Source organism: Eubalaena glacialis, chromosome 2 (assembly GCF_028564815.1).
Source record: "Eubalaena glacialis isolate mEubGla1 chromosome 2, mEubGla1.1.hap2.+ XY, whole genome shotgun sequence".
NCBI lineage: Eukaryota > Metazoa > Chordata > Mammalia > Artiodactyla > Balaenidae > Eubalaena > Eubalaena glacialis.
The window spans coordinates 62,819,573-62,830,698 of NC_083717.1; the positions used below are offsets into that span (position 1 = coordinate 62,819,573).

Sequence of the window (11,126 nt, forward strand, 5' to 3'; positions counted from 1 at the left end):
CTCTGGCTTCCGAGCCCACTGTGGAGCGGGCTCGGGGCGGATTTCGCAGATAATTGCAGTGGGAACGGAGAGGCTTGGATTTCGCCTCACGGTCAGCGGGTGGTGTCTTATACAGGGAGGGAGGAGTGGGGAACTGTGCTCGCCATGGAGGGGAATTCAGCCCACGAGGACAATGACCGTCGTGGGTGGGACTGGTAAAATCGTCCCACTCCCCACTAGAAGTCCCCAGTAGTCAAGGTTAGGGGGTGGTAAGGGGGTGGAGTAAGTGAAAGTTGGGGGGGGGTATAAATCCTGCCAGCCCAAGGCTTCTGCTCCCAGGCACCCAAGGTGGGGGATGGGAATGGGCTGCCAGACGGGCTGGGGGTTCAGCCCGCTGTCTGCCTGTAGTTGCCGTTAATCTCCTGGGCGATGTTGACCGCTTCGGCACCCAGGGGCAGCCGATCACTGTACTCGGAGCCCGCCTCGAACTCCTCTTGGTTGGCCTTGGACTGGGATTCCACCAGCGAGCAGGCAGCCAGGCTCTCCTCCCTCTGCAGGTCCCCACCTGGGTCCCCCTGCTCTGCTTCTTCGTCAAGGCCCTCCCCGGAGGTCTCCTCTGGCTCCTCGCCGCCCGCCTCACCGCCTGCCGGGTAGCTTTTCTCGGACTCGAGGTAGGAGGCACGCGGGTCGAAATCGGCGGCGATGCGCTTCTCCATGGGATCCGGGGCCTGCGGCCTCAGGATAAGACGGTAGGGCTTGCCCGGGTGTTTGGCCAGCAGATGGCAGCAGGCGGCGCCCAGCAGGGGCACGGTGGCCAGCACCAGGAGGAACACGCTCACGGCCACGATAACCAGCAGAGAGGGCAACTCTTTCTTGGTGGCGAACACCACTTGCACGTGGCAGGCCTCGCCTGCCAGCGCCAGGCACACGGAATAGTTGGTGCCGGGCCGCAGGCCACGGAACCAGTAGGCGTTGACGCCCTCCTCTACACGCGACCACTGCACTGCTGCGCCACCCCCCGCCGGGCACAGATAGAGCAGGCGCAATGGCCGCCGTCCGGGCCGCCCTGCTGCCGCAGCCGCGCCGGGCCCAGGGCCCCATCTTGCCGCCAGTGGTGTCAGCTGCACCCGCGCCTCGCGCTCCGCCACGTCCAGCGCGATGACGCCCAGCTCAAAGACATGCGGCTTGAGCTCGGCACTCTGGTTGAACGCGTGGTTGGACACGTACCGCGAGGGGTCCCCGTGGCCACAACGTTGCTCCTCCACCGGGTCAGCAGAGACCTGGTCTTCCGCCTCTTCACCCTCACCTGCCTCCTCGTCCCCCTCCGGCCCCGCCTGTGTCTCCCCGAGGACGCTAACCCGGCCCAGGCCTTGGCTTTTGATTTTGCCCTCGGGCTTGGAAGGTAGGACACTGTTGCCCCGGGTTTTGGCTGTGGACTTACGCTCCGAGGTTGGAGCCTGCCCATCAGGGTCTCCCCCTGCGCCAGGAGCGTGCTTTGGGGGCCCTGCAGCTGCCACTGCCACGCGAACTGACGTGGAGTTGGCACCCAGCTCGTTGTGGGCACGGCATGTGTAGATGCCTGCCTCCTTGGCACTCAGGAGGGGCACCAACAGGGAGCCGTTTGTAAGGGCCAGGAAGCGCGGGGTAGCTGGGGGCGCGGGCCAAGCGGGTGCTGGAGTCGGGGTTGGAGCCTCTGTCTGCGTTGGCCCGTCCCCATCTCCTTCCTCCTCCCCGTCTTCCGCCCCGTCCCCGTCGTCCTCCCCGCTCAGGATCGGCGGCACTAACACTACGGTGCCCCCCGGGATCTGAAGTTGCCATTGCAGGCGGGGCGTGGGGTGTCCTTCGGCGACGCAGTGTAGCATGAGCGTTAGGCCGGAGCGCAGGGGGCTGCCCGGCCCCTCAGGCGGCGGCTCAACACTCAGATGCACACTGGGAGGTACACAGGACAGGGCGGGCAGGCGGTGCACCGGCACCCCCTGCAGAGCAGGAGGAGAGGCGCACGCGATGGAGTCGGGCTCCGGTAAGGAGACCCGGGTGCTCGCGGCCCAGGCCTGCAGCCACACAAGGCTGCAACCGCAGTGGAAGGGGTTGTGATAGAGTTGCAGATGTGACAGCGCGCTTAGCGCATCGAAGGTGCCAGGAGCCAGTGTACGAAGCCGGTTGTTGTTGATGCGTAGGGAGCGCAGGTCGGGCAGTGCACCGAGTGCGTCCCGGGGCAACGAGCCCAAGCGGTTGTGGTTCATCTTGAGTAGCTGTAGAGCGCTCAGGTTACGCAGGTCGCTCCATGGGAAGCTGGATATGAGGTTGTGGCTCAGGTCGAGGTTCTTGAGCTGGCTCAGCACCGCCAGCGAGCCCAGCTCCACGGTGCGCACCTCATTGTGCGCCAGCCACAGCGACGTGACCTGCGTGACGTTGGCGAAGGCCCCACGCCGCAGCACGGTGATCTTGTTCGCCGACAGACTAAGCGTGGTCACGTTGGCCGGTAGTCCTTCCGGCACCTCGCGCAGCTCCTTGTAGGCGCAGTCGGCGAATTGGTGCGCGTACTTGTCCACACAGGCGCACGGCTCTGGGCACGCTCCGGCCACTCCTAGCAGCGCCCAAGCCAGCCACAGGGCCCTCAAGGGCACCATCGCGGATCCTGCAGGTGGAAGCCGGGGGAAGAGGGGAGAAGGTGACTCACTGAGCCCCAGCGTCCCTTCCCTATCCATCTGCCTCCTCCGTAAACCCGTCTAGGGCAGGTCCCAGGGCTGCGGTAACTTTCTCCTCTGTGCCCAGCAGCCTCTCTTAGGCACGAGTTGGAGCTCAGTAAAAGTCTTGGGATTCAGTGCTTGCTCCCTCTCAGGGCCCTGACTTCCTTTTCTAGCCGCCTCGTACCTTGCTCTTTTTTCTCTACCTATCCCATCAGCCTGGGGCTGAGCCCTCCACAGAGTGGGCCGCTAGCAGGTCTGCCCTGGGCTTTGCATCGAGCCCTGACTATGTTTCTAAGCCTTCATTTAATTCAGTGAAAGGGATACATAGAAAGGGTATTTTTGTCCGTGACCGCCTGTCCTCCCTTGAACTCTTTGTCCCACGGCACAGCACTCGCCCACACACGCCCATACAAGCGCACAACAATACAAACACACGCCCAGGCACCTGCCATCAAACCGACAACTTCTGCAGGGGCTTAGGGGTTCACAACACATTTCCTAGACATACAAACACAAAGACACCCAGACACAGACACAATGTATCCTGGAGACCTCATTGTTCTCTCAACTGAACACAGCATTTGTACAGCGTTCTCCACCACGGGGCAAAGTGCTTTCCTGTTCATTGTGAGAATTGACAGACACCAGGGCACAAGTCCTCACGCAGACCAACCCACACACAGGGACACAGGCGAGCACTTGCGCCTGTACACAGCCCTCTCAGACTGAAATCCCAGCGGATCAGCAAATGCTGAGAACTTGCTGCAGGTGGCAAGAGGCTTGGGACCGGGGAAACAGACTCGTCAGGTCCCTCTTCGGCCGCAATTGAAGCCGTCTGCCCTGGGCTGCAACTCCTAGGAGGGGAAAACCAACAGGGCCCCTCGATCAACCTTCCTTCTGAGGAAGGAGGTCCTCCTCCGAGCTGGGACCAAGAGCAATGGAGGGAGGTCACTAAAGATTCTCGCTCCCCCCTCCGCATCTTCCCAGACGGCTCCCATGGGGGTGGGGGAGTCCTTAGCCGATGGGTCAAGGGGGCTGCCACTAGCTAATCAAGTAGAAGGTTCAAGATTCTGCCTCTTTTCTGCAGCCCACAATGCCTGAGGACAACCGCCCCCCCCCCCAATAAAAGATTCGTATCCGCAGTCATACAAACGCACTTACAGATTTCTCCGCTCCCACTTAGGGCTCCTGGCAGGTTCGGCAGAGCCCCTCCCACCCTCTGGTCTTTGGAACCCGCGTTCCCCACTCCCTCTTGCTCCGGAGGGAAGGCCCCTCCCCTCTTCGCCCCGGTCTCGCCTAGAGAGAGCCGGCAGGGTCTGGCACCCTGGACGGGATTTACCCCCATCTGGGTCAGCGTTACGGGGTGGTTTCCGCTGCTTACCCGCTGCTCGCCGACTCTCCGCGCGCTGCCCTCGGGCTGCAACCCCTTCTGCAGACTTGAGGTCGCGAAGCCAGGACGACAGCCCAAGGGTGCTTCCCACATCTGTTGCTGCGACTGTGGGGAAGATGGGGGAGAGGCAGAGAAAGGGACAGGTAAGTTGTGGACTCCCCTGGCCCTGAGGTCCCACTTCAGTTTTTCCTTTCGCCTCTGTTCCCCCCACCTCTCACTGGCTGCAGATTGAAGAGAGTCCTCGCGCGCTCCCGGGCTCAGCAGGGACGCGCACAGCCTCTCCCACCTCCCGCATCATCTACATTTGTTAAAGCCATAGAGACTCTTCCCCTGGCCAAGGGACGTTGGTCACAAAGGGGCGCCCCCACGCCCAGCGCCCTGGCCTGGCTCTTTCCAGTTCACCACACTCCCATAACCCTTATCCCCCCCCCCCCATTTACACATCTGCAGACATTGTCACTATCCCTAATCACACGACTCCCTCCCCATTCAAACGCGTTGGCACAGACAGACCCTCGCACCCTCCACACAGTCGCTCTTCATATGTTAGAATTACCCATCATCATGTAATAATCGCATCAATGTGTTGAGATCTCGCTACGTTCACACACATTTTCAAAGGCACACCTTCACCCGGGACGCTCAGCATTCCCCCCTCCTGCAGGCACACACATTCATGCGCACTCACCCTCACGCGCGGGTCCCGCCAGAGCCCGTTAGCTTTGCTGCTAATTGAATGCGAGCCTCTTTTACGCCCCGCAACACGTGAGACAAACCATCTTTGAGGAATTTGGGGGAAGGAAGAGCTCACGCCTGAAGTGGGGAGGGAAGCGTGTCTTTGCCTTAACTCTTTTTGCAAAGGCAGGCGGTGGCGCAGAGAGTCCTCGCGCGGGACCGGCTGAGCTGCGCGCCGCAGGGGTCGCGCGGACTCTTCCTCCCCGCACCCCCGCTGCTAGCCGCCTCCTCCCCGAAGCCACATTCAACACGATGCATAATTGATAGTGTTAGCAGAGCGCCTCACCCTCCCTGCTATTTTTGCCTGGCTCTGGGCAGCTACGAGCCCTGGTTTCCCCAGCTCCCACCTCACCTCTTGCCAGCCCAACCCGAAGACTAGAACGCACCGCCCTACCGGGCGCTCCCCTGCCCAGCCTCCTCAGGTCGACTCTGTACGTCTCGCCTTTTGTGGGTAAACCAGCGCTGGAAGCCCACCGCCCAGCTCGAGGGCCCGTGCGCACCGCTGGGTGGGGCAGGGCGCGTTGGTACCAGCCTCTGCTCCCAGGAAGCCGGCCCGAGCGCACCCAAGCGCCTCGCCCTCAGGACTTGCCAGCTAGGGGCGAATGGGGCTCCGGGGCTGCAGCAGACGGCGGTGTGGAAAGGGATGGTTACAGAACGTCTGCTCCTTTTGAGCACTGTGGGTTGGAGACTTCAGGCTTGAGCATCTCTCTTCCTCCTCCGCCCCCGCCATCATCTTCACGGTCTAACGAGCAAACACACCATCAACCCCACACACTATCCCCCAAAGCTTCTGCGGCCCGATCCCGCCCTAATGTTTGACACCCTCACACAACAACGGGCCTCAGCAGACTCGAATATTCGCTGTTCCGGACTCTCGCTTCCTGTCTCTGGAGAAACCCCGATATTTCTTTTGGCGACAAAGAAGTGGAAACCCAGGGATGTCGAGGCATTTGTATAAAACGCGATTTCTGTTCCCCTTCAGTGCCCATGGCAGCCCAGGAGACAGAGTTGCTGACCAGAATCGGAAAAGGGGTGCAGGCTTCGGGAAACACGCAGAGCCCCTGCCTTCCCCGGTATTTCCACAGACACTGAGCACTCCCGGCGCACGTGTTCCCCCCAGCCCTCACTCGGGCCGTGGCTGTCTCTGGAGGTGGGTCGGTTTGGGGCCTCTGAGATCAATCTTCCGATTTCAGTGTTGAGCATTTTAATGAGCTGGGGAGGTGGGGGAGAGAGACGGGTGAGGAGCGCTGCCTCTAAAGAGACCACCCGATCGGGGTTCCGAGGAGCCTTTATAAATTAAATATGAACAGACTGGCGCACACACACTTCGCAGCCTTCCCTCTCTCCTATTCCTGCGGTCGCTACAGGCAGCCCAGCCAGCTGGGACCAGCGCATCTCGCTCAACCCAGAATTCAGAACCCAGAACTTCATTCCATCTGCCCGTGCCTGTAGTTCCCACAGACGCCCCGGGGGAGGGGCGCGCCCTGAGGGAGACGGTGTCTTCGAGGAGGGAGGAGGAGTAAGAGGATCTTGACTGTGCGGTGGGGGCAGCGAGAGCGGGTCCCTAGTCCAGGAGTGAGTCCGGGCGGTTTGGGCGGAATGGCGCGGCCGGCTGGCCTGGCACAGACCCTTTGTCTGCGGAGCAAGGGGGGCGTCCTGGGTGTGTTGTCCGCGCGTCTTGGTAATCCTGGAGGGCAATTCGAGGAGCCTTGGCCGAGGAAGAGGGATCTGGGGAGCCGGGGGCCGAGCAGCGAGGTTGGAGAATCGGGTCCTGTAAGGGGGTCCTGGAGACCTTCCCTGGCGGGGGGAGGGGAGCCTGGCGTAAAGGCAGTGACCGAGGCTCAGGCACGGAGGCGCGCGACTTGTGGACCCTCCACCCATTTTTCACCTCTCTTTATTTTGTGTGTTGGGGGGTTCTCTTTGCTTTCAGCTAGGAGGCGTACAGGGAGGCAAGCAGGGGATAACTTGGAAGGGTTGAAAGACTGGAAGACAGAGGCTGGGGAATGGAAGGAAAAATGAGCTCGCTCACTCTCCGCGGAGAACTTCCCGGACCGCAGGGACCCCACCCGCCCGAGTCCTGGGAAACTTTGGGGCCTGCAAGCCAAGAAAGACCCTCTTTCCTTGCTCTTTTGCCGGGGATGCTGAAGCCAGGGGAATTCTGCAGGGAGACAGGGCATCAGGCGCCTGGAGGGCGACTAAGGGCGCAGTGGTCACCCAGGCGAGGGCGCCGACTCCCGCGGACCCCCGCAGCTCCCGCCCACTCTCCAGCAAGCGCTTTTGTTTCCCAAGCCTGCCCTGGGGAAAAGACAACCCTTACCCCTGCCTTGGACCCTGAAGAGTTCAGTGCCCGCCCTAGCAGGGCTAGACCCCGAGTCGCCCCGGGCAGAATCCGCCGAGACCTAGGATGGGAGGTACGACTCCAGGATCAGCCTCCGAGCTCAGCTAGGAGAAGACTGAGAGCATCTCGACCGGCGCCGCCAGGCGCGCAGGGGCCTCTAATGTCTGTAATGTTGATAATGGTACAGTTACTGAAGGGCTGGGGAACCGGGAACGAAGATACCACCCCCACCGCCGCCCAAGTCTTTGATGGTTAAAGAAACAGACACCTAATTAGGTGTGTGGAAGTAGGGGAGAGGAGGGATACAAGGTTCCAAGACACCAGCGTGGAAGGCCCAGATTTGGAATCTACGGAATCCGGGCTAAGGCTTTTTGACCAGGCTGGGGTGCCGACCCTAGATACACCCAGGGCGGAGAGCTGGAGCTCTGGGCAGCTTTTTGTGGACCTCTAACTTCGACCTTGCCGACCCGCACGGTCCCGAGAGTAGGGCGAGTTAAAACCCCCGGATCCCGGCACCAGCTACCCGGGTTCGGTCTATTCAAAGTCTCGGGCCCAGGCCTGGTTCGCGCGCGCCCCCTGCTGGAAACCGCCTGCCGGGCTCAGAGGCGCGGGGCAATGGCTGGGGTACCCTGGGCCCCGAGGATCGGCGGCTTGAGCCCGGGACCCAGGCGTGCGCTGCTCCCGGCTGTGCATCCTGTGGCGCAAAGTTCCGAAGTGGGAGAGGCTAAACCAAGGCACCGAAGCTTTCCTTCCCATGCACACCCAGCGTATGTCCCAGGAATCTGCAGCCTCCTCACCCCTGCCCAACACAGGCACAGCCCCGGCTTCGCACCCCATTGTGTTTTCAACTCCCAGGGCACAATAGGCACCCTCTGGATGCTCGTCGAGCAAGCCAGTAAGTTTAGTTCTCCTGGGAGAAAACCATCCTGTACTCCTCCCCAACCTTCCCTGTGCGGCGTGAGTGCTTTCTCTCTGAGTCCAGTCCTAGAAGGCAGTCCTTAAGTCTTCTGACTTTGCCAGGGACTTATAAAATGCCCAAGATCTGAAAAAGAAAATCTTTTTCAGGCTCTAAGAGGGGAATAGAAAACTGCAAAGTTGGAAGTAATAGATATTTGATTAAAGGTTTAGGACATGTAACACTGTGCAGACGACTCAGTTGCACCTGCGCTCAGAGCTGTACATGCCCTTGTATTTAACGTGCCAGGTGGGTGATTTAATGAATGAGGGAGAGCCCCTGAGAGTAAGAAAGCCAGGACCCAGAAGGGCATCACAGATCCCCAGCATAGCAGCCTACTCAGCAGACCCTTCCCACCTGCCCTCCAGCTAGAATCTCCTAAACACACAGCTCCCCACCTTTCAGCTTCTGGAGTCTCCGTTTATAAACCACCCACCTCCCCCCCCCGCAACCCCTGCCAACTTCCATCTCTCTTTTCCCTCATACACATGCTACATAGTGGTTAAGAGGGAAGGTTCTAGCATGAGGCTCCACCATGTACTCACTGTGTGACCTTGGCCAAGTTACTTAACCTCTCTGTGTCTGGGGGGGGTGGGGAAGGGGTATAAATAAGAATACCCATTTTATTGGGTTGCTTGAGGATTAAATGAGTCGATGAATGCAAAGCACCTAGTACCTGGTACTTAGGTAGTGCTCAGAAATGAGCTTTTATTTTTTTCAACAATAGCTAGAATTAGCCATCATTATTACCTTGCAGCGTTGGGTATCATGAGGTTCTGCTGAACCTGCTCCAACATGCTTGTGCCCTGCTTCCCCAGTAGGGGGAAAGACCTTGGCCCTTCCCCCAAATATCTCTCTTCACTCCCCCCTACACCTCCCACACACCATGGCATAGGTAAAAATCAGAATTACTATTATTATTTGTAAAGATTTCTAGTCTCAGATACTTAAACCCAGATTCTGACATTTGCAGCTGTCACCAGTGTGCCTGTTTGGGAAGAGAGACCTGCAGCTGCAGGCTTGGAGAAAGGTTTTTAATTAAAACCACAATCTGTTTAAGTATTTATTGGGCTCTGTAACTTTAATTATTTTCTAGGGAAAAACAGAAAACTCCACATTTGCCTATGGGAAGACTGTTGATTTCAGAGGAGAGTAGCAACCTGTGGCAGTTTGCTGGAGGCAACTGGGAGGTATTTCCTGAATGGTTCAAATGAAGCTCGACATTATTAATAAGCTGGGATCCAGTTCATGACCTTCCTCCCAGTGCTTTCATGAAATTAGCTTAACTTTCTGGCAAGGCTCTTCATTGCCATCAAAATTAACGACAGCTCTTCCAGTGGCATCTCATGTAATTATCTGGGTCTGCGCTTGTCTCACCAAAGATGGGAAACTCCTGCCTGGAAGAGGCAACACTCCTGCCTGGTCAACATGCTTAGCTATTCTACCCAGCCCAGGCAGGACTGGTTCCCCCAGAGTGGGAGTCCTGGGCAGCCAGCCCCTCCATGGCAGGGGGAAGCAGGGGAAGGGAGGGCAGGGAATTATTTATGATGCTTCCATTTGCAGATAACAAAATTCCCATCTCAGTGTTTTAAACTATTAAGTGTATCATCTCACAAACAGGAAGCCAGGCTGGCGGCTTCAGGGCTGGTTGATTCAGTAGCTCAATGACATCGGCAGGCTCGGGTTCTTTCTGTCTCTCTCCTCTCCCTTAACAGGGCTTCAACTTGAAACTCATGTCCCTCGGTGTCATTGGAGGGCTTCAGCAGCAGTTGGAGTAACATGCTTATCAGTAGCAGACTAGCGGAAGAGAGAGACTGGATTCCCTTTCCAGAAGCCATCACCTCTCCTGAGGTCTTCTTGACACATATTGGCTTAGGACTCCCCATCTTTGAGCCAATCACTGGCAAAGGGGATGGAATTGATTGGCTTAGAGTAATCATCTAGCCCTGAAATGGATGTTGAGGAGTCAATCCCAAGATTCACTATAAGCAGGAAATCCCCTTGAAATAGAGGTTGGGGAATTGCAGGATCAGAGTAATCTAACATTGTATCAAAATGAATTGAGAGTGACATAATTATAATGAACTGTACTAGATACCCCCTTACCTGGAAATTAGACCAGTCTATGTCCACAGTCCGTGACGAGGGTCAGGGCTCAATGTGTGACCAGGATCAGGGAGCTCTTTTGGGTAGGCATACAAACTATTCTCTGCTTTCATAGAATTCTTGAAAGGATAAAAATCTGTTCTTGGAAATGCCTGTGCTGGGATCCAAAGCTATTTTGGGAGCAGTGGAAGTTTCAGTCGTTAGTTGGATATTTATGAACAGGAGACGTTTCTGAATTCAAAGATGTTCCTACATGACTTCACATACTGAACCTGTCACCGGGTCCCATGGCAGAGGAGAGAGGCACTTTACTGTCGAGGTGGAAAACAGGAGGAAGAATTCTACTGGTTTTATGAAGAATGCAGAGACAGCACAAAGGTGCCAGCTTCACAAATTTGCTGCGTGATCTTAAGCAACCCCTTGGCCTCTCTCATTCTAAGTCCCTACCATTGAGAAGGTAGAAGAATGGGCTAGATGTGCTCTGGGGCCCTTCCAGGGCTGCTGTCCTGGGGTGCTGTGGCTTGAGAAGCAGGTTTGCAGGTTGAATTGGGGCCTCTAGGGAGCGTCTGCCAGGGCTTCCTGCAGGAGGAGGTCTTCAGAAAGTCTGGGGACCACCGCTTACCCTCCTCCTCATGCCCCTGGGCAGTTTCTTTGTTTTCCCCACCACACTGCAGCCTGCCTCATCTCTTGAGACTGTCAGCATACCTGGGCCCAGGAGCTAACCCCTTCTCCCCCAAACTGCTACACACAACTTTGTGGGCAGGGGTAGTCCTGCTACAAAACACTTCCTTCACATAGTAGGAGTCGGGGGGCAGAGGGGGTGTTGTGATTAGAGATTAAATCTGACCAATGAATGTTTCAGGAGCCTGGTGTGTAGGCCCAGGAAGAAAGGCCAAAGCTGCCAGGAGCTCCCTGGCTGGTGGGGTGGGGTAT

At 57.8% G+C, this 11,126-nt stretch overlaps 1 protein-coding gene across 1 annotated transcript; it reads right to left on the bottom strand.

The window, feature by feature from the left end:
* Positions 1–365: 365 nt before the first annotated feature.
* ISLR2 (immunoglobulin superfamily containing leucine rich repeat 2) lies at positions 366–4,625 on the bottom strand. Its single transcript, XM_061181933.1, has 3 exons — positions 4,616–4,625; positions 4,051–4,164; positions 366–2,617 (listed from the first exon to the last, which is right to left on the bottom strand). Exons 1-3 carry the CDS (start codon positions 4,623–4,625, stop codon positions 366–368), a joined length of 2,376 nt encoding a protein of 791 aa, XP_061037916.1.
* Between the last annotated feature and the right edge of the window lie 6,501 nt (positions 4,626–11,126).